The sequence below is a fragment of the Siniperca chuatsi genome, linkage group LG10 (genome assembly GCF_020085105.1).
Source record: "Siniperca chuatsi isolate FFG_IHB_CAS linkage group LG10, ASM2008510v1, whole genome shotgun sequence".
NCBI lineage: Eukaryota > Metazoa > Chordata > Actinopteri > Centrarchiformes > Sinipercidae > Siniperca > Siniperca chuatsi.
The window spans coordinates 13,465,659-13,490,897 of record NC_058051.1 but is presented as its reverse complement, the minus strand read 5'-3'; the positions used below and the strand labels follow the sequence as shown (position 1 = coordinate 13,490,897).

The window sequence follows — 25,239 nt, the reverse complement described above, 5'->3', positions numbered from 1 at the left end:
TGTTGTAATTTACTTTAACAGAACCAATAAATTAAAAGTACAGGCACATACATTATATACACACACAAACACACCTTGCAATATAATCAATCTGGACACTCCAAAAGTGTGGAAAAGTGGGATTAAGCAAAGACATATAATCTGAACTAACATTTATACACCCCTCTGTTATATACAGTAAGAGTCAGTCCAGAAATGACCAGAGCCTTTCCTAAGGTGAAGATGAGGTGCTGCTTCTGAAGTTCAATAACAAAGGTATTTTTGCCTAACATGCCCTGACAATAAAAGGGAGATGCCCTGGTCAGTATGACTATGAAGAAATGTTCTAAAATGTTCTCATTTTGAGAACATTTGAATGCTCCAATAATTTCTGAGGATCATTTCGTGCAACAGTTTCAAGGCCCAGAGGACCAATCCATTAATACTCTTGGGCAGGAGAATTACTCCTTTGAAGTTTATAATCCTATGGATCCAGACAAACCCACCTCAAGGCCATCTACAAACAAGGCTACGTCAAGCGTGAGAGTATTTGTAAATATGTCTCAGGTCAAATTCTTTTAATTTATCAACGTCAGACAAATTGTAAGCAATTACAGTTAATGATTTTAGTTGTATGTTTAGTTCTAGTGGTTGTGTATTTTAGTTATTGTGCTCATTGTTTACATTACTGAGGTGATATGCAGTATATGCCTTTGCTAAGTTATTTTTATTTGAAATTGTATTATAAAAAAGAAAAATTTAGTTCATGTGGCAGAAATATCTGTAGTTTATTATAGTTCTCTCCAAGGATGGTGGGCCCATTGTGATAATAAATGGCTCTTGACTTGTGTCTGAACGGTTTCTCAGTGACAAATGACTGTAAATCTGTGTGTTTGTGTGCATGCGTGTAGCTGGAGGCTCTGCAAGTCTACATCTGCATTTTGAAGCATTTTGGCTGGGGGTCCAGATAGGGACTCAGGGGAGTGTATATACTTCTCTCTCTCTCTTTTCATACATAGGAACACCAGATGTCATTATATAATTGACTGCTTAAGTGCCTCTTGGTCAGGTGTGTTTCCCTTCATCATTAAATAATGTACAAAGGCGTTAGCAAAAGGTCTAAAGTTGATTCTGGGTGTTTTGCCTTTGGATTCTGTTGTTGTCTCTCAACATGAGGAAGTGTCATTGTAAAGCTGGCCATTGAGAAGATGAAAATTATTCGGAATGAATCAATCAGCCAAAATATTAGATGTGTTGAAATCAACTCTATTGGTAAGAAGTAAGAAAGTACTAGTGAGCTCAGCAGTTGCGAATGACCTGGTAGACCATGGAAGACAAATATATTGGATGACAGAATTGGACCACCTGTCCCACAGATCACAAACACTCTCCAGGATGTAGGCGGAGATGTGCCAAAGATACCAGCATAACTTCAGAGGGTTCACAAGAACAGGAATAAAGACCAGGTTGCACTTTGCACCTGCAGAGTTTTGAAACTAACTGTTATGGACAGATGAGACAAAGCTCAACCTGTTCCAGTATGATGTAAAGTATGGAAGGAAAAGAACACCTCATAATACAAAGTTGCTTGATATCAGACAGAATTGTATCAGTCAACTCGGTGGAGTGGGTGGATTCAAAGGTCTGGACCCAGGCAATATCCAAGGCATGCCACCTCATCTGTCACATATGGATGAGGAGGGCGCGCTCACCTGGTAGAGCGTGCACCCCATGTAAGGCTGAGTCCTTACTGCAGCGGCTTGGGTTCGGATCCAGCCCGTGGCCCTTTGCTGCATATTATCCCCTCTCTCCCTCCCCCTGTCTATCTTCAGCTACACTATCAAATAAAGGCAAATATGGACAAGGAGGAGGTCATGCAGTAGGACGATGAACCTGAACATGCAGCCAAAAATACCAAGGTGTTTTACTGTATAGGTCCAACCAGGTAAGCGTTGTTGTTAACTGATCAAGTCAATTACCCAACTTCAGTCAAATTTAGCATGTGTTTTTTTATTGACTCCCAGACTGAAGGTAAAAAGCTCACTAAACAAGCATGGCTTGCAGGTCAGGCCTGGGAGGGCCTCACTAGAAGAAGTGCCCGTTGATGTATGTGAGATGTAGACGTCAAGCAGATTTGCAACCAAATATAACATGTCAATCAGATTTCGGTGAGGACTCCTGGCACTAAAGCCACTGTAAGTTAAATTTTCAAAGAGGCATTTACAGTGTGATGAAAGCAAAGAGGGAAGCGATCAAATGTTGGTCAAATTAATTTTGAATGTTGCTAAAAAGTCAATGTAATTCAGTTCCACTCAATTCAATTGATCTGTTCTGTTAATCAAACTACTGTGGGGTGTCAGTGTGTGCTGAGTTCATTAACACAAAACGCTCATTGGTTGCATGAAGTAATCATTTGAAGCTAAATGTGAAGACCTTAGGGAATCTAAAGGAGATGTTGTGTGTGCATAGGAAAACCGATAAAATCAAATTTTATGAGGGTGTACCTACAGCTCTGTAGCTATTATGAAGACAAACATACCTCACTGAGCTTCCAACTCCAATTTCCTTTTGTGTTGCCTCCTGGGGCAATTATTACTATCAAACGCCAGACTGCCATAAAAGACTGGATCAGAGGAACACAAAGGAAATCTGTTTAGATTTTCTGTAATATTCTCGTCTGACTGTGAAAATGTTCCTGCCATACCTCGACCTTGCCCGTGTCTCCAATCTTGCACCCCCATTTTTAACTATAACTTGATCATTTTGTACATTTAATGAAAACTATACACAACAGAATAAGCACTTTGGATACATTTTTATTTTGCCGATTTAAATTAATATGATTGTTATTCATATTTATGATATAGAATTGGATGCTGTTTATTGAATATTGCAATTATAGTGCGATGCTTATTCTTAATCAGTCTTTCAGTTGACAGTTGAACCACAGACAATTGTTTCTTAAACGTTTTCATGTCAAGGACACCCAAATTGATATGTAACAAGCCGTGGACTACCCTTTTGATACATTTTTGTCCCAGGGACACCTATCTGACAAGACAGATGTTAGATATGGTTTATTTGAAAATTCCATAACTGTCTATACTGAAGGTGGGGAGATAACTGTGGAGAGAGTGAAACCTCTGATCAGAATAGTCATTCTTATGACTCTCTCTTAAGGGGCGGGATCACCAGACAACCAGATTTTTTTAAAGAACTTAGAAAAAATATCCTGGGGAACATTTTTTTTTCACCTGTTCTTAAGTCATAAAACACAGGAGAGAAAACGATTTTGATCACACTTAGAAGATGGATCACCATAAAAAAATAATTCTCACTTGCCTTTCAGGGCTTCCGTAGATTCTCCATCACTTGTGGAAATAATTCTCCAAGGATGAACTAATAGATGTAGGATGAAAATCCATTTAAATGTAAGTATTTGAAAGAAAAGATGAAGTCTTTCCTGCTGAGCTTGAGGTATACACACTCACAGAGAAGCTGGTATATATAAAACATAGAAAACACAACCACACTTACATGAAAGAAATACATACCTTCATGGGAATATTGGGGCTTTTATTAAGATGCTTTGGCATGATGATCCAAAAGTCTCCAACACTGTTTACTGTACCGTCTCACTCACTGCGTTACATACAGTGGATTTGTAGTTTGCTACAGAGGCATCCAGTAAATCTAGATCTGTCTGACTTATGACTGCCCTCTGGTTCCTTCCCAAATTCCCCAAGGCTAGGGTTTTGTGCCATACCCCAATTCTCTGGCAAATTCCCCAAGCTGGGAAACAGAGAAAGAATTCCAGATAAATGAAGACCACATTCTGTTTATTTTTCTCCTGACCAGAGTTGTGGAAACGGAATGCTATCAGAAAGCTGACTGCGTGTGGTTTAGCGGTCATATGATGCATGCATGCTTTCAAGGTATCATTTTGGGTTTATCAACCTAGTTTGGCGAATCTGATGTTGCAGTGTGAGTTCATATGATCATGGATGATTATTTACACTAAATAGGTAGTCAAAAATATAAATGCACGGTACAGAATCTCCTTGGATACATTGGTTTGGCAAAGCTGATCGAGACAATAAAAATTGATTGAGGTGTGAAACCTAATAGTAGGCCTCTTTTAATTAAATCTCTCTAACATTTCTCATTGCATTACGCAACCCATTTTACTACTTATAGTAAGTAAATTGTTAACCTCATTTTTATTAGCAATGCCATTATAAAAATCCATCCTGGACCTTCCAGGTTTTCCCAACAGGACATTTCTGGTATCCTAGATTGCTGTAATAATTCTACGGAATCTATTTTTCTCCATGCTTCACCTTAAGGAGTCAGACATATGGTTTCACATCATAACATATGGACTGTAAGTTCACTCTCTGTCTGCCAACATCTGCTTATGTAGTGTTGATTGTAGCTGCCCTTGACTTAATCAGCATTACAGTGGGTTCAAGGCTTAACTGGGAGACAAACGGGAATGTAATACATTTCAGGCTGCTCCTGTTTTTCTTGGCCTCCTCTTATGTTTTTTCAGAAAACATTTTGGGTGTGCAAAGACTGAGATTCCCCTAGGGGATCAATAAAGTATTTCTGATTCTGATTACCCCTGGAGTGCTGTGAAGCTACTGTGGCATTGACTGGAGAAACAATAAACAGGTGGCATTAACTTCTCAGAGGCTGCAAATATATAAGCCTGTTGAAATTATTATGAGGAACTGTTATGTAAAATGGTTCTACACATGTGATAAGGGTAAGAAAATCAAGCATAGAAAGGAAGTGGATCGCAACTGTGACGTAGAGCCAATGACACATGAAAACTTTTTTCAATTTGGACAAAAGCCACACTTCCTGCTCTTTATTCCTGTCCTACCGTCTTAAAGACCAGGTTGAAATTTATTACTCTCTAAATCAGTGGGACAGATCTAGTTAGAATATATGAGATAATATCTTTGCACAGAAGCCTGCCATGAAGACAATCATTTTCTGACAGTTTGTCAGTTACATTTACACTCTAAACCCTAGCAACAGTGGTGTAGTTTGCAGTTAAGTATGTACAGTGATGATATGCAGGACATAGGATCTGTCTGGTTTGACCTCAAACTATGTAATTTGCTGACATATTACAGTGTACAGTTGATTCAGTCCCATTGGCATCAGTGACATACCACAGGTGTTTCATCTGCATTTGCAGAAGGGCTTGAACAGTGTACTAAGTCTCAGCAGAAAGATCTATGGCTGAGTTGAACTTTCCACCAAACAGAACATCATTCCAAGTCAGCAAGATGCCTCCCTAATAAGTAACAGCTGATGCCCCTGGATCATACTGATTTCCTGCTTTGTGGTCGCTGCTGAGAAGCATTTAGTTTACCAGGACTGATGACTATCACCCACTGAAAATTGTATGACCTGCGGGATGCTTCACAGTGAGTGGTGGTATTGGGATTTATGCAAAACCCACACCTTGGTTTAAACCAGTATTGTCTAACTGAGCTAGTCAAAGCCTTTCACAGAAAAATCTAGATTTAAAATGACAATCTAAATTGGACAATAAAGTTGGAATTTAACTTCAGATCCATACAAAACATAAGCTAAATGTTTGAAAGAGACAAACCCATGGCTTGATCCTCAAAAACAATTTCCATTCCAAGATACTGGTGATCATGGAGTTTTGTTTTCATCCTGCATAAGGACAAAAACGTAAGTGGTTAGCCAAAATTATAAGCATAATAGGTATAGCTGCCACTAGAGACTGATAGAAGTTCTCTGGAGGGGTGACTGCCAAACCAAAAATTGGTGCACACACACAAATATAGGAAATCTGCCTCGAAATAAAAACATGCTTAGAGGTTGACCCCTGATTGACACCTATGGTTTAACCGATTATTAGGGCTTAAGAAATCGAGTTTTGCAGAGGCTGGGTTTTGAAAGGCATGAAGTGAAAAAAATACACTAAGGACTAAACTGGGTTTTGTAATGCTGCAGTGGTGATGACATGACAATTTATGTAGGCATAATGTAATTTCACTATATTGTGTTTAAAAACAAGGGTGTTGGTTGGCTGAAATTTTCTTCCTGCAAAATAGAAATATCTGAATAACTGTGAGCAGCTGATAAATTAAAACTTTTGGCGTAGATGCACAGATGGCATTTAAACATAGGCCTTAAAGGGACAGTTCACCCCATGCAAAATCAAAAATATATTTTTTTCTTAGCTGTGGTGCTATTTATCCATCTAGATTGTTTTGGTGTGAGTTGCTGAGTTTTGGAGATATTGGCCGTAGAGATGTCTGCCTTTTTTGAATATAATGGGACTACATGGCACTCGGCTTGTGGTGCTCAAAGCACCAAAAAATAAATAAAATACATTTGAAAAACTCAACAGCAATGTCTCTTTCCAGAAATCATGACACGGTTACTAAAGATAATCCACAGATTTGTTGTGAGCAGTTTCATGTAGGAACTATTTTCTTTCTACCAATAGTTCCTACATGAAACTGCTCACAACAAGGTCAGTGAATTATCTTCAGTGATTTGTCCCTTTAAGTTTCTTTGCATCTTCAAGCTCAGATTTCATCCGATTTGTCATTATCTACACTACTGTTCACTGAGTGAATTTGGGCAAATACGATACTACTTCTTTACATCGATTTGGGTAATTTGTCAGTTATCAGTCCCTTACATGCCAAAGTTTGATTTTTCTATTGAGTGCTACAATCACATTCTTGAGCCATCATTTGATATGACATGTACAGCTGATCTAAGAGGATGGAAATATTTAATGATACTTTTTTGGAGACTAATTAACACATGCATGTATATCTCCTCTGCTGGAAACGTGACTAAAGGAAAAACGCAAGAGTATGGTTTTCTTGTCTGAGGTTAACCCAAGCAAATGATGTTGATGATGTATGAAAGAAAACTGATGCCATCTTATAGCCAGCTGTTTTGGATAATATGATACCAGCACTGCCATATTTCACTAGATTTTCATGTCTGTTCTTCATCTTCGCTATTGTTAGAAATAATGCCCAAATTCCTATGTGACAGCAGTTCAATCAATTCTTCTAACTATATGCTATGTCTTGTTGTAACAGCTATAATTTCTATGAAATGACAAAATAAATATGATATGATACAAATAAAGTGCTTGATTCTATAGCTTATCTGCATGGAAAGGAGGTTTTGAGACTGGGTTCTGGCTCAGCTGGTAAAGTGATCCATAGATTACACACTGTTGAGAGGCCTAGTCGATGTTCTTTACTAGTGTAGACACTTTAGCCTGTTCTGATTATTTATGTCAGAGTCTAAAGTAAGATGGTGGGTGACAGAGAAATAAAAAGGCACAGAAAATCAGCATATGAGATGGTAATCTGCATTTCCATTTATCTCCGTCTCCATGTATTCAGCTTTTCACAGGAATCTGACTCAGGTGTAAGCTTCTCTTACAGTATTGACAACAAGGAGTATTAAACAATAAATGTAAATGTTTTTCAACTGGGTATAGATTTAGCTGTTATTAAGATCATTCAGAAATAAGGAAGAATCCAATACCGTGTACCCCAGTCCATCATGGTTTTATTGCATATACAACGACCAAAGGATCATTGTGTACCAGTTAAGTTATTCGAGGTTAATTAATGCACACTGAAACAAAACAGGCTTCTGTCACCAAGGAACATAAACAGATTAGATACAATCCATTAACCGTAAGCTAATGTATGGGGGGTGAATATGTAGGAGAGTGTGTTTTCTCATTGTGCCAGAGAGGGCCTTTCTTAAACTTCATAGAAAGAGGTCAGTGGTCTAGTATGATCCAGCTCTCTCCACTCCAGATGGTTTTCTGTCATAACCTTCCTGACATGATAAAGAAGGGATGGAGTTGGCAGTTAACTTTATCTATGCATTTGCAAAGTTAAAACAAGTTGACCTAATTTTGATCTCAAGCCCATTTAGCTTCCATTCACATATCCAAAACAATGATAGGATAACATAGATAATACATATAGGTAAATAAGTAGATGTGTTAATTCATTTGATTTAGCAAGGAATATCTAATGCTGAAAGAAAAATCTAAAACCAATTAAAAAAAAAAGAAAATGAAATGAATATGTGACAAAGAAAGGCCCCATTCTACTCAGTTAGACGAGGTTTTGGCGCCATCAAGTGGTGATTTTATAGTTGAGGGTTTCCAGGTGTGACGTTAACGCTGTTTTTCCTTGATGTAATACAAGCTTAGATAATTTTACTAGCTAATACTGTTAACTTGATACTGTAAACTCAAACATTTGAGAATTGTAATAATGTCTGATGGGTTAAGACTAATTGCTTTATCTGAAACCATGATAACTCTGTCAGACTTTTGAATAAAATGTAATTTATATTTCATACTGAGCAAACCCACATCAGCAAAGTAAAAGAAAAATTGACCCCAAAATTGACATTCAGGCTTCCGGCACATTTTCTAAAATTGACATATTGATTATATGTGTGATACATATTTTAGCATTTTTATGATTGATAAACGTTTATATTTTATTGGTATGATATTTTGATATGTTTCTATAATTCATGCTGAATTATGATGAAGATTTCTCCATCCTCTTGAAAATAAAAATACAATCATAAATAAACATAACTGCAAACTTGACTTCTGCTCTTTTTAAGAATACGCTTCTTTTAATACTGTGAATATAAAACGAACAATTAACATCAGTACTAAGGAGATTTATACATGCTACGGAGAGCTACGGAGATCACTCTAGATTCTGGACTTAGAACATTGCCCCATTTGTCAGTTGGCATGTGGTTACCATGACAACATTTATCAAACACCGCTAGGACTAGCTAAGTGCTAACTAGCTAGATGTTATGACTTATCACTTACGCATATTTTTAATATAGCTACAGTTAACTATCCAAGTTTTCTAACATTTCATACCGTGCGCCTCCATGTCAAAGTATAAGGTAAATATAAAGGACTGTGTATACATTTTGTTGTCTTGTAGGTTTTATAACGTTGCTGACAAGAAGTTAGGTTAACAGGTTGATTGCCTTAATAGCAAAGTTCCAACTAGCGTTACCACGTAGTGCATACGCAAAAATTAATGAAGAGTAACGTAGTACATTGTTGTCGTAAAGACTACATAGCGTTATACCTGTTTGAAACAATTAGCAAGTAATGAGGTATTGGGGTTAGGGTTAGGGTTAAGTTAACAAACGTTAGCTAGTAATTAGCAAACCAGAGGACTTGCTAATTGATGTGTAGTTCGCAGCTGTAAAGGGTTTGTAAAAATTTAACTTCGTTCTTAACCTTTGCAGACATCTGGATACAAAGGCTCATATGACTATAGCAAAAGTGAAGAGCGGTGAGTGTTGTTCTTAAGTTGGTTGTAACGTTATAATAAATAGTTGTTCACAAGTAACGTTACTGGTAACAGTGACTAAGTTACAATGTCTCCTCAGGGAAGGAAGAAGTTGTGTGCGTTTCAAATGTGGCCTACTCAACACCATACAGGATGTCTTGCGGCAAAGACCAGGTTGGGTTGAAGTCAAGGAGTGAGTAGGATTGTCTGTTTATATCACATCAGCTTCTCTGTCATATTTGTGGCTCGAATCTGGTATTTACTCTTTTTCTCACAGTGATGGCGAGTGGGACTTCAACTGGTGTGATGTGGGCTGGCTCAGGGAGAATTTTGATCACTCTTACATGGAGGAACATGTAAGAATAAACCACTTTCGCAACCATTATGAGGTGAGGCAGCATCAGTCTAGCATGCTTTGAGACTATAAACTGGAGATTTCAGTATATCCTTCAGATCAAAAGTCACTTAATATTTTTTCTTTGTTTCTGTTTTTTTATGTTACAGCTGACTCGCAAAAACCTCATGGTGAAAAACCTTAAAAGATACCGGAAAAATCTTGAAAAGGATATTGGCCGGATGGAGGCATCCAAATGTGATTTTTTCCCCTGCACCTTTGCACTGCCCAGCGAATATCATCTCTTTGTAGAGGAGTTCAAAAGAAGCCCTGGCAGCACCTGGATCATGAAGCCGGTTAGCTGAAGTATAAATAAAATAATCTTTAATTCAGTATTTTGATGACACCAGAAACTAAAGTTAAGTTGGCACCAATTTGCATTTAAGACATGAAAATTAACTGGTATGTTTATTTAGGTAGCAAAATCTCAAGGGAAAGGTATTTTCCTGTTCAGGAAACTGAAAGACATCATTGATTGGAAGAAGGTAATGTGTATTTGTTACATCTAGGAATTAGGTGTAAATTAAATTACTAAAAACAGACATTCTACATACACACCCACATATTCAGATTGATAATATTGTGCTTCCACAGGATGGCACCCGGTCAGAGGAACAGAAGGATGCAGCTCAAGTGGAAAGCTATGTGGCACAACGCTATATAGAGAATCCCTACCTCATTAATAGTAATAAACTGAATGAAAAATACGCTATTATTGTAAATCCAATTCAGAAAAATCATCAAATGTGCTAATAAATAATTTAACAAAACCTAATAATAGATAAATTGTGAACAGGAGGATGAGTGAGCAAATAGAATCTTTATATACAGTATATATTATATTGCTTACAGTAAGTACTTTTTATGCTTTTTGTCCCTACAGGCAGGAAATTTGATATGAGGGTCTATGTGCTGGTCACATCAGTATGTACTGAACCTTGTAAATCACAATGTTTTATACAAAATGTAAATTTTGCTGCATGCATGAATCAGTGTGTGCATATGTGTATGTGTGCTTGTGTTTCAGTATGTTCCTTTGAAGGCCTGGCTGTATCGAGATGGCTTTGCCCGCTTCTCAAGCACCCGCTTCTCCCTCAGCAGTATTGATGACAAGTGTATCCTTTTTTTTGCAGTCATAACATTTATTTTCCATTCATTTGAATGTTGATACACTTATGTGATAGTCTGGTTCTAAGTTTTTAGTACCAACTTGCCAATCATCCCTTAACAAGTTGAGCCTTTGTCTAATGAAATATTCAAGCAAAGTCAGTTTTAAATAGCCCGGTTTGACCCAATTTCTTAGGCTGTTGTTCCTAATTTTGTCGCTTTCATCCACATCCCCGTGGAAAACATGATTACGTCATTAAAGTTCCCAAATTCTACTTAGTGGACCTTTTCAGATATGCACCTCACCAACGTGGCTGTTCAGAAAACAGCGCCAGACTATGATCCTGAAAAGGTGTGTAATTCAAGAACTTGTTAGTGCATATTTAAGTCAGTTTTTCTGAAATGTATCCACTTTAACCAATTCTGTCTCCTTTTTACTCCTGCATTGTTTTATTCATCTCTAAATAGGGATGTAAGTGGCAGATGCAGCAGCTTCGAAGATACCTGACTGCAAAACACGGCAGAGAGACGGTAGAAATCCTGTTTAAAGAGATGGATAACATATTTGTCCGCAGTCTACAGAGTGTACAAAAGGTCATTATAAATGACAAACACTGCTTTGAGCTCTATGGGTACGACATTCTACTGGATCAGAACCTCAAACCGTAAGTGCTCATACGGTCTACACATACACTATGCGTATGCCAACACAGTGCATCATCACCTACACATATTCACTTGCAAACATGCACTAAGGCATGCGTGCTCACAAATAAGCACATAAGGGCACATGTACAGACAAGAAAACATGGCACACGTTTCACTTGCCTTCCCAGATAACAAACAAAGCAGTAAATCTGTTAGTGTTAGGCTGCAAAAATGACCATGTCTGAATAACCTCATAAATATATCTGAAAAACTGAAGGTATGCAATAATCCTGCTGTAAATAATAGCTCACACACTAATAACAGTGCCTCTCTCCAATGCAAATATTGTAACATTCATTCACTTGCTTGTGCCTACCTAACAATCTTCATTGAACTGTTTGCTGATCCCCATAGATTGGCCTAATGCCGACTCAAAAGGCTAAGTAAATGTTTGGTGAATGTCATCACCCTCCATCTCTTTGCAGGTGGTTAATTGAGGTGAACGCCTCTCCGTCACACACACCCAGCAGTCAAGAGGATTACGAGATGAAGTGCCGGCTGCTGGAAGACACTTTGAACGTTGTTGATATGGAGGGAAGGTAAAGGCCTCTTTCTCATCAAGCGTTTGCCTTTTTGTCACAAGGTGAACAAGGTGTGAGGGTGTGTTTGTGTCTCTCCATTGATTACAGACATCACATTCTTTATTACTATTCACTAATCTGTACCAAATTGGAAGTATAATCTTTTGAGCCTGGGTTATGGCATATTTGAAAGTTAAGAACATGGGTGGAAAGAAGCACCTTTGACAGATTGTGTCATAGCAACAATAAACAACTTACTATCATTTTCCTCAGATCACAAGGTAAATGCTGTACAACAGACGATAAAATGAGTTCGTTTTATCTTTCTGCCACACTGATGCTGCGTTCTCATTAACTGTTTTTTCTCATTAGGCTGACTGGCAAGGAGAAAAGGGTGGGTGGCTATGATCTCATGTGGAACGATGGCCCTGTCTATAGAGAGGATGTCAACCTAGAAACATTTGGCAGTTCATGTTTCACTGCCAACACACACTTAGGTAACCTGCCAGTGCTGCTATTGCAAACCTTTTGAGGCAACAAGATTTTTTTTTAAATTGCAAGGCATTCTGATAAATGTGCAAAAGTATACATCCAATTAAGACCATGGTATTTGATCATGTGGGAAAGCCTTTATCATTATATTTTTACTATTTGCTGCAAATATATACCCGTTCTTTTGTTTCAGGGTGTGTGAATGACAGAGAGAAGCAGCTTCGCCGGCTTCTAAAACCATTTCCAGGCCAGAAGAGGATGTAACACACTCATCATTTTTATGTCCCACCACTATAGTACTTGGTATGTGTCTGGAAGAAGACAGGTTCCAGTGAACACAGATAACTGAAAAACATACTAAATGAGCTCTCTGTGATGATCTGATCAGATTCCAAGCACCTACATTGAAATCTGAATATGCAAATGAATGAAAACCTTTTCTTAAAACTACAGCAAACCTTGTAATACTTTCGATCTCAGAGTTCCATGTCAAGTATACTTGTATACAGTATTTTGCTTATGAATGCAGTAATTAGCATGATTAATGACCACAAGTGTAACTGGTTAAGTTTGGGATGTTAGCTGTGTCTCAGTAATAAAGACAGTTGTGAAGTGTGTATGATTTCTTCATGTGTTCCAAAGAATGGCAAATGGATCAATGTCCCTTGAGTGCAAAACATTTATTTCTATGCCTTACAAATACTTGCATTCAACACTGAGAAAATACATACCACAATCTTTCTGCGTGCGTGTCAACATAATGTACACATTTATAATAACATCGCCACTCCTGGCCCCTTATCTATGGCTTCGATACTTTACATGAATATTAAGTAAAGAGGTGCAATCTGAATACATATCACATTATTTACATCAATGTAATGCACATGGTAAATCACAACAAACAGATAAGACACTAATGTAAACAGTGTTCTAAAGACTTCAAGTATGCAGTGGAATATGGAGGTGATATGTATAACATTACCATGTTACAGCCTAACAGCTATGATGTGATGAAATTCCATTGAATCACGGGAATGGCCGATGGTACAGCATGGTAGACGTTAAGTTACATTCAGCTCTTTTACTAAATATTTTCTTTTTGTGCATGATGATGTAAACATAATAATGACAATGATGAATACAAGTCAACCACAACACTTTTCATAAATATAACTATGGTATATAAAATTTGGAAAAATATGCTTTTACATTCGTAGCAAACATTACACTTCATCTTCAATGATAGAAAGAGCTCAGCTCTATGCAAAATACAGTATATTATCATAGACTACAATTCAAGCTGTTCAAACATGAAAAGCCCTTGTAACCAAAATTTCAAAACCATTGCACAAATATATCTGAAACAAATTACATTACTGCAGTACACCACCACTTATTGCGCCTCCTTCTTTTCAGCCAAAGATGCTTTAACTTAACATAAGTCTTAAAACATGAGGCACCAAAGAAAGTATAAAAAGCAACATCAAGTAAAGCAAGAGCAATGAAAACAAATACATTCCAACATCAAAAACTCCACTGGTAACGGCTATGGTTGTATTCGATGACTAAAATGTAATGATCCGCGTTAAACTTCACTATGGATTACTTATGCTGAAAGCTATCAATGCTTATTTTATGCCTATTTCAACATTAGTAGCATACTGAGAGATGACTGTGCAGTGCAACAGAGTTCAATTTACATACAAGCTGTGTTTTTAGAATCCCCGTAGTGTTTTGAGTCATAATGAGCCTTCTGTCAAAACACTGTCCAACATTATGGCTGTATACTTACTGTACAGTTTGAATGAAACACAATATGTATATATAATTCTGTTCTATTTGAGTGTCATATTATGCTTTGATATCATTGCTGTTTTATCGCTATTCTAGCTGTTCAAACTCTTGTTAATTTTGACCTTTTGAAAGCTGTACACCACTGGCTGATTTACTGTAGACTGCTGTATAACAGTTACATGTTAGTATTACACAGATTACACAGAAAGCAAGCACAGGTTCAAGCTCCTGTACCTAATAACCACTAAGTAAAGCACTATACTGTAGGTCTATTGGGGTTATTTTGCAACAAAGTGCACATTTTTTGTTTTGCCATTCTGTTTACTACTATGTGGTGCTTTGGAGAGAGACTGCGGCTCTTTAGCAGCTCTTTTAATGGCAGTTTTAGATGCCTGACCGCCTGCCTCTGTCCTCTGCCAGTCTTTCTCTACTCTCTTGGAGGTGAAGCCCTCTCTCTTACTTGCAGCAAAAACCTGCTTCTCTGCACCAGCCGCTTTACTGCCACCAGGCTCTTTTTTAACATCTGTCTCAGAGTTAGCTCTGACGCGGCTTTTCCTCACCTGACCTCTGCTGTTTGGGTTAGTTCCAGATTCCTGGGGTTGCTTACGGGCATTGCCTGTGGCCTGCATGTGTCTGAGATGACTCCTTCCAGCTGAGGGGCTAACCGGGGTCTGGGCTCCTGCTCCTGCTGCTGCTGCCCCTCCTCCTCCTCCCCCTTGTCCTCCTGGGCTCCTACCTTCTGTGGAGGTTGCTCGGGTCTCACTGCTGCTCCTCTTCGCTGGAGCCCCAGGTCTGGCTCTTCGCTCAAGCAGTGGGCTGAGCCGCGAGTGCCGCTGGTAGGCATAGGCAGAGCAGCTTCCATTACACAACGGGTAGCGAATGTGACAGTGAGGGCAAACTGGGAAGCGGGAGTGCTGATGCTGGGCTGAGGCAGGTGATGGGGGGTTGTTGACAGGTGTGAATGGGAAGGCTCGCTGGCTGTGCCGCAGCCCTTTAGGGGAGTTGAGTCGGGATGGTGGAGCTGTGTGAGGCCTGGGTGGGTGAGCAGTGGTGGCCGAGGGGAAGCCTTGTGGCCTTGAACGGCTTCCAGGCGGACGGCTGCTCTCTGCTTGCGCCGTTTGGATCTGGAGCCACTCCAGCTGCAGCAGCCTCTCCAGGTACTTCTCTAAGTCCCCTACAGGCTTGGGCCGGGGGGCACCACGTCCCTCTGTATGAAGAAACACTGCAAGCTGTCTCAGGCTCCAGCTGTTGAAGGGAGGAGGCAGAAAGTCTGGGTAACTGTAGCTGGGTTTTTCACTCTCATCCTCATCACCCACAGTCCCACAGGGTCCTGGGAAATCCGGGGGAAAGTCATTAGTGTTAATAACCTCGGCCCGGAGGTTGAGGTGAGGAGGGGTGCAGGGGGTACAAGGCGAGGGCAGCACAGGCAGCCTCTCAGAGTCTGACAGATCACTGGCACTGTCAGTGTCTAAATCCTTCTGGTTGTAGTGATGCTGTAGTGCCTCTGGGGTGGGGGCTGGGGAGTGTGTTAGGGGGTGCGCTGGTATGTGTCGTAGCCCTGATATTGGGGAGAGAGGCAGGGAGAGGGCTCGCCGATTCTTCCCCATCCCACCGCGATTCTGGTGTAGCTCATCGCTGGATTGTGACATCCGTTGATTTTCGCGTTTCTCCTCTTTCCGGTGCACAGATGAGTGTTTGCGGAGTTGAGGTCTCAAATCTTCTTCAGGGCTGTAAAGAGACAGATGAGTGTAAGGAAAAGCTGTTGGGGAATTAGGGATCTACTGTATCTTAAACAACTGAAGCATTCAGTAAGAATGCAAACCTCTCTCCACACATACCTTGACAGTTTGCTTGTATTTCGTGTAGTGCCAGATTTGACCCTGCCACCTTTTGTCTGTGCACCCTGTAAAACAATCATTATGGAAATTGTGTGATTATTTCTGAAGACACTGTCTTTCTTTTAAATCTATCCTGTCAAAAGACAAACATTATCTCTCTTTAATTTACCAGGATGCCATTCACTCACCCTCTGCACTGCTGTCAGTGTGTCCTTATCTTGACCTGGTCCTGGGAGGCCATTTTTTATTTGGCCCACTGCTTTCTTCATCTTGTTACCTTTCTTTGAACTGTGGAAACATAATAGTGGTTTGTCAGGCTCGCCTCTAACCTATGAGATAAAACATGACAAGTTTAATTCTGTCTTAGATGTGGCACTGTAAAATCAGGCCTACCTGGTTACTGGCCCGCTATTTTCAGTATTTTTTACCCGAATCTTCTCTTTGGAGATGACGCGTTTCAGTGCAGTGGATGCTGTGCGTTCCTGCATGATGGGCCCCATGTTGCAGGTCGCCAGAGGGGATGTTATTGAGGCCAGCGCAATTAAATGATACGGTAGCTAAAGAACCCAACCGACATCTCGGATCAGATACCCTATTCTGAGAACGACGCTAAAAACACCCATTTTCTCAAAAGTGCTGCAATGCATCATGCGCAGATGTCGACAGTCGTTTCTCCACTGCAGGTTAAACTCGTCCTTCTGTTTGTCGTCGACTCACCTCTGTTGAATAACAATTCAGCTGTTGTTTTACTGAATTGGTGACAGCAGACACATCTTTTTGTCGACTGTCATCGTCCTCGCCATTAAAAATACAAGACGGAACGCATACGCTTTGTTTGGCTCGCCGTCCCAGTCAGATAGGTTTGTTTACCTGCTGCTGACTGGCTCGCCGTTTGTGTCGAAGTGGGCATCAGAGGTGCATCATGGGACTTGAAGTAAAGGCATACTAGTCGCTCTTTCAAACAAAATATGCAAACGCTCTTTGACGAGTCGACTTACTATAGATAAACAATGAGAATACAAGTGGGGAAACAGCCAACGCTGTGCTTGCGGAAAGAAGTTAAAAAGAATGCAAACAAATGTAACGGTTAATCTTAAATTACTCAATCTCCCATGCATCGTCAGTGACATTCTGGTCCGTTTGCAGCTTCCTGTAAACTGCGCGCATGTTAGCTGATCTCCATCGACAGAACGCTACGGACATGTACGTGTGCTGGAGCGTTATGAAGGTGGTTACCAGTTACAAAATCGGGTTACGTGATCGCGGCCAAAAGCGGAGACTCCATGACGCACGGAAACGCGCAGCTCTAATAAACAACATTACATTAAATGGAGGATCAAGCTTAGGCTACATCCGGCAGCTTAGATGTAACTTACGCTTCATATCTTTATATGGTGAGGTGATGTCAACGTATCATGTTAATGAACCATATTAAAGGCAGTTTCAGTAATGCTACAAATACTCAGAGAGAGTATAGCAGACTGTATGCATTCAGGCACGTACTCCCAGAGTACACGCCCACTCTTGTTCCTTCTGTGACTGTTTCTGTCTTGTTAGAATTGCAGCACAACATCATGCATTGTTTTGGTAAAAAAAAAAAGAGTACACTACTGTTATAGCTGGGTCATTATGCTTTTGAGCAGAATACATTTTGGAGATGAATGTGACATAATTCCAATAAATTACGCTTCACAGATTTCTTTACAGGTGAGCAGGACACCAGTTCTCACAGACCATGGATAGACGGTGGTTTATTGGACCTGAGAGGATTTCCTCTACAAAATCTGAAGAGCAGATGTCCAGGCCCCGCATGACTATCAACCTGACTGAAATGCTTCGAGCTGACAAACCTAATGCAGTAAAGAAGCCAGTTCCAGTCCGCCCCCCAAGCCCCAGAGTCTCTCTGCCAAGGGGACAAGAGTTCCGACGCAGTCTCTCCTGTGAACCCACGCCTAAACCCATCATCCGACAACGGTCACACTCTCTGCCCTCCGCCACAGAGAAGAAGAAGCAATGCAGAAATGTCGGTGTGCGGTTTGTAGACTCTTTGGGGCTCGACCTGGAAGACATCAGGCTTTTCAAATCTGGAGAGGATCCATTTGTACCACATCATGTTACCTTTAGATTGTTGATGGGTGCAGAGTTGGCAGATGGAAGGCATCTGGAGATATCCTTGCCATACTTGAAGCCATTTTTTGCCCAACAACCTGGCGACCAGCCAGGATTCCTGCATCGTCTGCGTGAGCAGAAAGTGTGTCTGGAGAGAGTCTTGTGTTTTGAACTGGGTGTCATTGGAATCACCCAGGTCCTCAATTTGGGCTTTGAGAAAGATGTCACAGCTCGCTATTCATTTACAGAGTGGAGGAGCTGCACAGAAACTAAGGCCTCTTGGGTGTCCACCATCAACAAGACCTGGGAAGGAGAAGGGAGCCAACTCAGTTATGATACATTTCGTTTCCACCTGCCTGTTCCACCATTCCTGCAGCCAGGAGCAGTGTTACAGTTTGCCATCCAGTACAAAGTCTGTGGTGCTGAATACTGGGACAACAATGATGGAGAGAATTATAAGTTAGTTTGCCATAACTACAAGCTCACTGTGCCCAAAGAATGCGAGGATAGCATGGTGCACTTCATTTAGGATGCTGACTAAAGGTAGAAGAAACCTATTTCGAGCACTTTATGACTGTTGTCAGCAAGACCTATTAAAAATGTATAAGTGCATTGGAACATATAATGTTCATTTTGTTAGTGCTAACAGAGGATTTCTTTGAATCAAGTTAGGTTCAAGATAAACTGTTAACTCTGGTAACTAACTAACCAGAGTGAAATTTACACTAGAGCGCTTATACATGATGCCAACTTTAGTGCCACTGTTTTACTTTTGTTTTCTTTTTAAAAATTGCACTGTATTATTTGATTTTCGTGGCTATTTCAAAATTGCACTTTAATGTGGGAACATCCAATGAAAGTGACACCCACTGAGCATTGCATAAATACTCAGTGAAATTTAAATTAATGCACTTCAGTCCACTGTTTTTTTCCAGCTGGGTATTTGACATAGAAAATAGTTTTATACAATGAAGGAATTTGGTCTGCTGAACCATTTTGATCTGTATTCAGAGTTTATTTTTGAGTCAAATGTTGTCAAACCAAATGTCCAAACCATGTAATAGATAAAAAATGTATGAATCAGAAATCAATGCTTTTGTTTAACAATAAAGCACAACTACACACAATGTTCAACTTGTAGTATTTTTTTGTTTAGTAGTCATTTATATTCTTATTGATAGCTAAGTCCCACCTCCTCTCCTAGCTAGCTTCTGTGACTCAATGGGTTTTCTCCTTGCCTTTTTATTAGCCTTTCTGAAAACATATTCTTAGTGACAAAATATTCTAAAACATAGCTTTTTGTCTCAGTTTTCAGCTAAATGGGAATAAACTACTGTAATCACAACATGAAGCTACAACAGCTCCCAGTTGCTGGGGAAACGTAGCCTAGCTGTTGAATACTAACAAAATAAATGTTGTATAATCTTTGTGAAAGTGGAGACTTGCTCTAAATGTAATATCCTGTACAGGAGTGGATATCTGTTTAGGATGAAGTACGGACAGAAAACCCGAGAGACATGTTTCACCTTTCCCCGAAAAAATTATGGATGAATCCCTCTTTGAGAAACCTCAGTGAGACGAGTTTTAAAAAGTAGTGGAGAGAGGAGAGGAGAGGAGACTGAAGGTGGAAATTAGCGACTTGTCACGCGCCTGCGTGATCAACAAAAGACTTCGCGCGTTTTTCACTGGTTCAATTGAAAATCCGTCAAAGCTGTAAAATAATAGGCATCATGTCATATTTTTGTGCGACATTTGACACCACAGTAAGTAACGTTGTAAGAATAATACAATCCGATATCGTATCCTCAACGATATTAGTTACTCAGTCTGTTAAACGTTAACTTTAGAAATTACTGCTAGCTAGGAGAGATAATGTTAGCTAACACTAGCAGCAGGTATCATTAAGCTAACGTTAACTTAACGTTACTCTTCAGAGTAAACGTGAGGCAATAAATGTGGCTAACGTTAGATGCTGAAAGTCAGTTAGGTAGAAATAGTTTAGTTTATGTCAAACTGTATGTATAAGTATAGTTACCTAAATGATCTAAAGAAGGTTTATGTCAATAGTGTTGACAGACAAATGTGATAGGGTTAGCTTGTCAACGGTTACATAATGTTAGTTAACATAGGTTAACTTACCTTTACAATCATTTTAAGTAATTTTGTAACTTGTAACTGTAATTTACCTTTACAGTCATTTTAAAGACAGCACAGGCCAAGTGGCAGTAAAGCTGTTCCTCGGAAGGAAGAATGGCACAGGGTCAGGACACACAGGTGGGAATGCAAACCTTTAACAGTTCAGCTTACCAACATTACTGCCACTTAAAGTAAGGTTAACGTTACTTAAATATTTGTTGTTGAAGTACTATAATGATGACAAGTAAGCTTTGATGAACTCTTTTCATGTGCAGTTGGAAAAAGTCATTGATGAGGTGTTAAAGTGTGGGGATATCCAAGCTCTGGATGTATTCTTGCAAAGGGACATACATGAAGGGACCCTCATAAAATGTTCCCAACAATTTCTCACCAAATTGGATAAACTTGTCAGCAGGGTAAGATGTAGCCCCACTCACTCACAAATATGCCATGATGCTCTGTTGTTTGTAGGTTTAATGAAACCTTATCTATATTGTTTATGTAGAGTTTGGATCAAAAAGATTCCAAATCAGCCAGTTTGGGTCTTGCTATCCTCTACAAGTGTGGGAAAAACCTGAAACTACCTGGTGGTTGTCAAGGGCTGTCAGGAATAATAGCTCAAGGCCTGCTCAAAAAGATAAGTATACATCTAATACATACAGGCATACAGTGTGTGAGTGCTGTATAGTTAATTGTACAATTCAGTTGTTGATTGAACCTGGTTTCATGCACATGGTGCAGTGGTTTGAGAAATGCAGGCAACTGTGGATCCAGTGTGGCCCACAGTGGGATGAGATCTTGTTCAACCTCTCTGAGGACTTCTTTGATGCCTTAATGGTGAGCTAATGTCCAACAGTAGAACACATTTTGTATAATAAAACAGTGTACTACTCATGTTAGTGGCCATAATGTAAAACTGTTCACTTTCAACAACTTTCCTCCCTTTTACAGGTGGTTCATGACACATGCAAAGAGGGTATGCTTATGCATTTCTTTTCTTTATTTGTATTCCATCCTCAGTATGTCATCTTCAATTTGCCCTTTTTAGGACCCAAGTGGAAATTAAAACTAACATTTGTATAGTCCACCTTGAATTGCTAAATGTTTAGATAATTCCTTCTGTAGCAAACAAAGTATAATCTTAAAGTCACAGTATTACTTGAATCTCTTTGTTTGTTACATAGATAGTGTTAAATTCTCCTCATGCTAGTGTCAAAATTAGAAATTTTGATCCCACTATCCCACTTGTGTAAGGGCACTATCAAATCAGGTGCTCTTAACATTGTTTTGGGGTAATTCTGTTCCTTATAGCCTGAAAGACTGCAGGGACAGATTCAGGTGGAAGCATTTATCATACAAGACAAGCTTCTTAGAACCACATCAATGCATACATTTCAATACTTTCATGATGAATCGCAGTATAAAAGAAAAAGCTTTGTCTGTATTCACAGTATTGCCGCAACATGATTTTTTGCAGGAACATACAAAATCACAGAGTCCTTCCTATATCCTGTTGGTCAATTGGCAGTAGACCCTAGAATCTACATCCTGATCCAAAAAGAGGTTTGAAATAGTTTTTTAATATCATTAAAAACCACAAGTCAGGTGTTTGCTCATAAATAAACTTGCTAATAATGTTCTAACAGGCAATTCGTAAATTTAACTTAATTCTGGACAAAATCCCAGTGGAGCTTAAGAAAGAGAGGAAGATCCTAACATCACAGGAGGCCTCAGATTTCATGTATGTCATGGTAGTTTCCTCATAGTAAGCATCATTATTACTCATTTTTTACTGTATCCACATGCTCTTGAACTTTTGCTTGTTTATCATATTTTTACAGGATCAAGCTGGCTGGTCAGATATTGGAGGGTGGTGGTAAGTCTTTTTTTTATAAATACTACCATCTCTCTTCACCAAAAACCATACATAGACACAAAAAATGTACAACACAGTCTGTTTGCGTCAGATTACGACTTGCAGACAGCCCTGATGGAGGCATTGTGCAGAATGGCCACTCCTGACCAGAGGAAGGAGCTGGCAGATCAATGGTTCAGCATGGAGCATGTGGCCAGCGCCTTTGTCAAGATCTGTGATTCTGAGTTTGAGACGGTAAAAACGTGTAATTTATCCAAGCGCATCACCTTTGACTCTCATTTGCATTTACATTTTGTTGCACTGCAGTGGTAATATATTGTAATAATATAACAACAGGAGCTACATATAATTGAATGTAAATGTGTGTGATTTCAGGATTGTCGCAAGTTTCTGAACTTGGTGAATGGGATTCAGGGAGACAGGAGAAGGTACACAAAAACCACATCTCAGTGCTTCCCAAGACATGGTCTGGGGAACTTGACGGGTCATTAGGGTTGCCACTCAAAAGAGGAACATTTCATTTTAACTGTAATATCTCACCCTTGACTCTAGTACATGAATGAGAGAATGAATAAGATTGACTGTTTTGATTATAGTTCTGCGTCTCTCCGCAGTACACCCATAGAATACATTTCTAACATTCTTTTCATGAAATTCTCTAAATGTATACAGTATTTGGGGGTCCTTGATAGGACAAAGGTAAGGTACACAAGTAGTGCTGATGGTAGATGCACATAACTAAGAACAATGTCCTTTCTGTACTATAGGGTGTATTCCTACCCTTGTTTGGAGGTTTATCTGGACAAGTATGAGGTCAGTATCAGCAGAATTTCTATGGTTCAAAAAATGGGAGTACAATTACAACATTACATGTCCAAAGACACAAAGTAACAACTACAGATTTTGTCTGTCGGCACGATCAAGGCAAGGATATAGAACTTATCAAGCCTTTGCCTTCTTGATACAATTAACTGTTCATTTAAGTGTTAAGATAGTTTGCATGTAAGGTGGAATGTCACAATCCACAATGTACTCCTAAGTGTATTAGTAGATGTCTTGAAAGGATTGTGGTTATGTTGTCAGCTCCTGATGCCCGCTGATGAGAAGCTGGAAGAATTTTGGATCGACTTCAACCTTGGCAGCCACAGCATCTCCTTCTACTTCTCTTTGGCTGATGAAGAAGCGCAGGTACCTCAAGATCATTAATGAAAGTGAAAATCAAAAAATGCAACATTTACATAATCAACAGTAGATGCATATCTGTTAGCGCCTAACATAGAGTGGTTTCCCTTTCATGTAGGAGGGCCAGTGGGAAACGATATGTATCAACGAGAATGAAGTCCGAAGCTACACTGTTACAGGTAATCAAAGCACAAAGACCACTGCATTTGTATTTACTCGCTCAGCGCTAGCTGCAAATTTCACCCAAACACAATTATATGTATTGTATTATGCTTTTCCATGCTTCCATCCATATGTGGATAGATAGAAAAATACCACTTGTCCATTAAACCACAGGCATTTTGGTGCATGAGTGAACTTAATTGCTTTAGTCTGGAAACAAGCATAACAGATTAATCAAGAGTGCTAAACCTCAGAGATAGATAATATCCCCTTTTGATTTGCATGTGACTGGCCATGTCTTACTGGCCAGTATTTGCTTGTGTGTGGGAGTGAGTGCGTGTCTCTATAATACAGAGTGTTCTTTATCTCCAGAGGAGGGCAAGAGGCAAGTCTTGCAGTTAAAGCTGTCAGAGGTGGTGGTCGTGGGTGCAGTGGAAGGATCGAGTCTTAGCATCCACTTCAGTTCCTCCCTGGACATCATGCAGGCTGCTCGTAGCGTCTATGGACACAGCAAAAACAAAGTAGGCCATGGCATATTTGCTCCATTCTTATTGGCCACAATATCAATAAGAATATTTATTTGGCATTTTGCATTAACAAGCATCTCTTCCTGTAAGGGCTTTGTGGGAAAGACAGGCACCTCTGTAGTGAAGACTACAGTTAAAATTATAATGGAAGAGAACAGCTCCCAGGTAAACAATGGTCTGTTAACATAATGCTCTCAATATACAGCTATGATGTGATCGGTGTGGTCATTACAAATGCCAAAATGTATTAAATTGGAGACAGCTTGGGAGGGTGCCTATTTATAAATGGGACTGGGTCCTTTTTGAGATTGCCTTAGAACAAATTGTTAAGATACAAGATGTAAGTTATGTTCAGTAAATTATATGGCTACAGACAAAAAAATCTTGTGGCTGATGAAAAAGCTTTCTAAGTGTGTTTGTGTGTTGGTACTGCATGCCACTCTCCATGCAGGTTGTTCCAGAGAGTCAGATGTCTCTTGGTGAAAGTGAGAAAAATACTGTCCCCTACATTTTACCTGCCTCGTCTGCATCTATACAGGTGAAAGAGTTTTGTACTGCATATTAAATCAAATATGTAGCTGTTAAGTGTACTTTAACACAACCCATAGGTTTGTCAATGACAACTGTCTTTTGACACTTCTGTGAGATCATAAACATACATAAGCAGGCTTTCCAGGTCTTTTGGATTTTCAAGGTACAAGGTAATTTATTTATCATTATACAACACAAGGTTGTACAACAACATTAAGTTAGTAGTCCTTTCATGCTACACACATACAATATATAAATCCTACAGTTATTTACATATATACATACACATATACACCCAGGAAATAATTCAGTGCATTTTTTGAATTTGAGTATGAGAGAATGCAAGACAGCAGCAACAAGATAGTGAAGATAATAATATGGTTATTATGTAAACACAGAATCCTCATCCCCGAGTCTTGCGCTTCTTCAGTTCGGAACACGGTCCACCCGTTGAGTGCTTGATCCGGGATGTTGGTGGAGCCGGTCTCTGCAAAGATGTG

At 39.5% G+C, this 25,239-nt stretch overlaps 3 protein-coding genes across 6 annotated transcripts; 2 read left to right on the top strand and 1 right to left on the bottom strand.

The window, feature by feature from the left end:
- The first annotated feature begins 8,798 nt into the window (after positions 1-8,798).
- Positions 8,799-13,198, top strand: ttll9 (tubulin tyrosine ligase-like family, member 9). Of its 2 annotated transcripts, none has more exons than XM_044209853.1 (14): positions 8,799-8,961; positions 9,316-9,362; positions 9,460-9,552; positions 9,637-9,748; positions 9,864-10,049; positions 10,170-10,238; positions 10,348-10,438; positions 10,637-10,677; positions 10,781-10,868; positions 11,154-11,212; positions 11,329-11,525; positions 11,994-12,107; positions 12,462-12,586; positions 12,775-13,198. In XM_044209853.1, the coding sequence occupies exons 1-14, from the start codon at positions 8,947-8,949 to the stop codon at positions 12,843-12,845; spliced, it is 1,308 nt and encodes a 435-aa protein (XP_044065788.1). In that variant the 5' UTR covers positions 8,799-8,946; the 3' UTR covers positions 12,846-13,198. The 2 variants fall into 2 exon arrangements, with proteins under 2 accessions (XP_044065788.1, XP_044065789.1); XM_044209854.1 differs by having other exon boundaries at positions 8,803-8,961; positions 9,465-9,552.
- A 48-nt stretch (positions 13,199-13,246) lies between these two features.
- On the bottom strand, positions 13,247-17,129 carry fam217ba (family with sequence similarity 217 member Ba). The gene is made up of 4 exons (XM_044209849.1): positions 16,610-17,129; positions 16,405-16,504; positions 16,217-16,281; positions 13,247-16,106 (listed from the first exon to the last, which is right to left on the bottom strand). Exons 1-4 carry the CDS (start codon positions 16,714-16,716, stop codon positions 14,657-14,659), a joined length of 1,722 nt encoding a protein of 573 aa, XP_044065784.1. The 5' UTR covers positions 16,717-17,129; the 3' UTR covers positions 13,247-14,656.
- A 185-nt stretch (positions 17,130-17,314) lies between these two features.
- On the top strand, positions 17,315-20,603 carry ppp1r3da (protein phosphatase 1, regulatory subunit 3Da). Of its 3 annotated transcripts, none has more exons than XM_044209857.1 (3): positions 17,315-17,583; positions 17,912-20,088; positions 20,520-20,603. In XM_044209857.1, exon 2 carries the CDS (start codon positions 17,952-17,954, stop codon positions 18,852-18,854), a length of 903 nt encoding a protein of 300 aa, XP_044065792.1. In that variant the 5' UTR covers positions 17,315-17,583; positions 17,912-17,951; the 3' UTR covers positions 18,855-20,088; positions 20,520-20,603. The 3 variants fall into 3 exon arrangements, with proteins under 3 accessions (XP_044065792.1, XP_044065793.1, XP_044065791.1); XM_044209858.1 differs by having other exon boundaries at positions 17,315-17,610; positions 17,924-20,088; XM_044209856.1 differs by having other exon boundaries at positions 17,315-17,610.
- Positions 20,604-25,239: the final 4,636 nt, after the last annotated feature.

What these genes read in the sequence shown, in the direction of transcription:
- fam217ba (XM_044209849.1), bottom strand. Translation starts at nt 16,716, where the DNA reads ATGGGGCCCATCATGCAGGAACGCACAGCATCCACTGCACTGAAACGC. An exon ending in AATAGCGGGCCAGTAACCAG is followed by an intron (nt 16,505 to 16,609) that starts GTAGGCCTGATT and finishes ATGTTTCCACAG; the next exon opens with TTCAAAGAAAGGTAACAAGA. An exon ending in CACTGACAGCAGTGCAGAGG is followed by an intron (nt 16,282 to 16,404) that starts GTGAGTGAATGG and finishes ATTGTTTTACAG; the next exon opens with GGTGCACAGACAAAAGGTGG.
- ttll9 (XM_044209853.1), top strand. An exon ending in GAATCCCTACCTCATTAATA is followed by an intron (nt 10,439 to 10,636) that starts GTAATAAACTGA and finishes TTGTCCCTACAG; the next exon opens with GCAGGAAATTTGATATGAGG. An exon ending in CAGCAGTATTGATGACAAGT is followed by an intron (nt 10,869 to 11,153) that starts GTATCCTTTTTT and finishes GGACCTTTTCAG; the next exon opens with ATATGCACCTCACCAACGTG.
- ppp1r3da (XM_044209857.1), top strand. Translation starts at nt 17,952, where the DNA reads ATGGATAGACGGTGGTTTATTGGACCTGAGAGGATTTCCTCTACAAAA.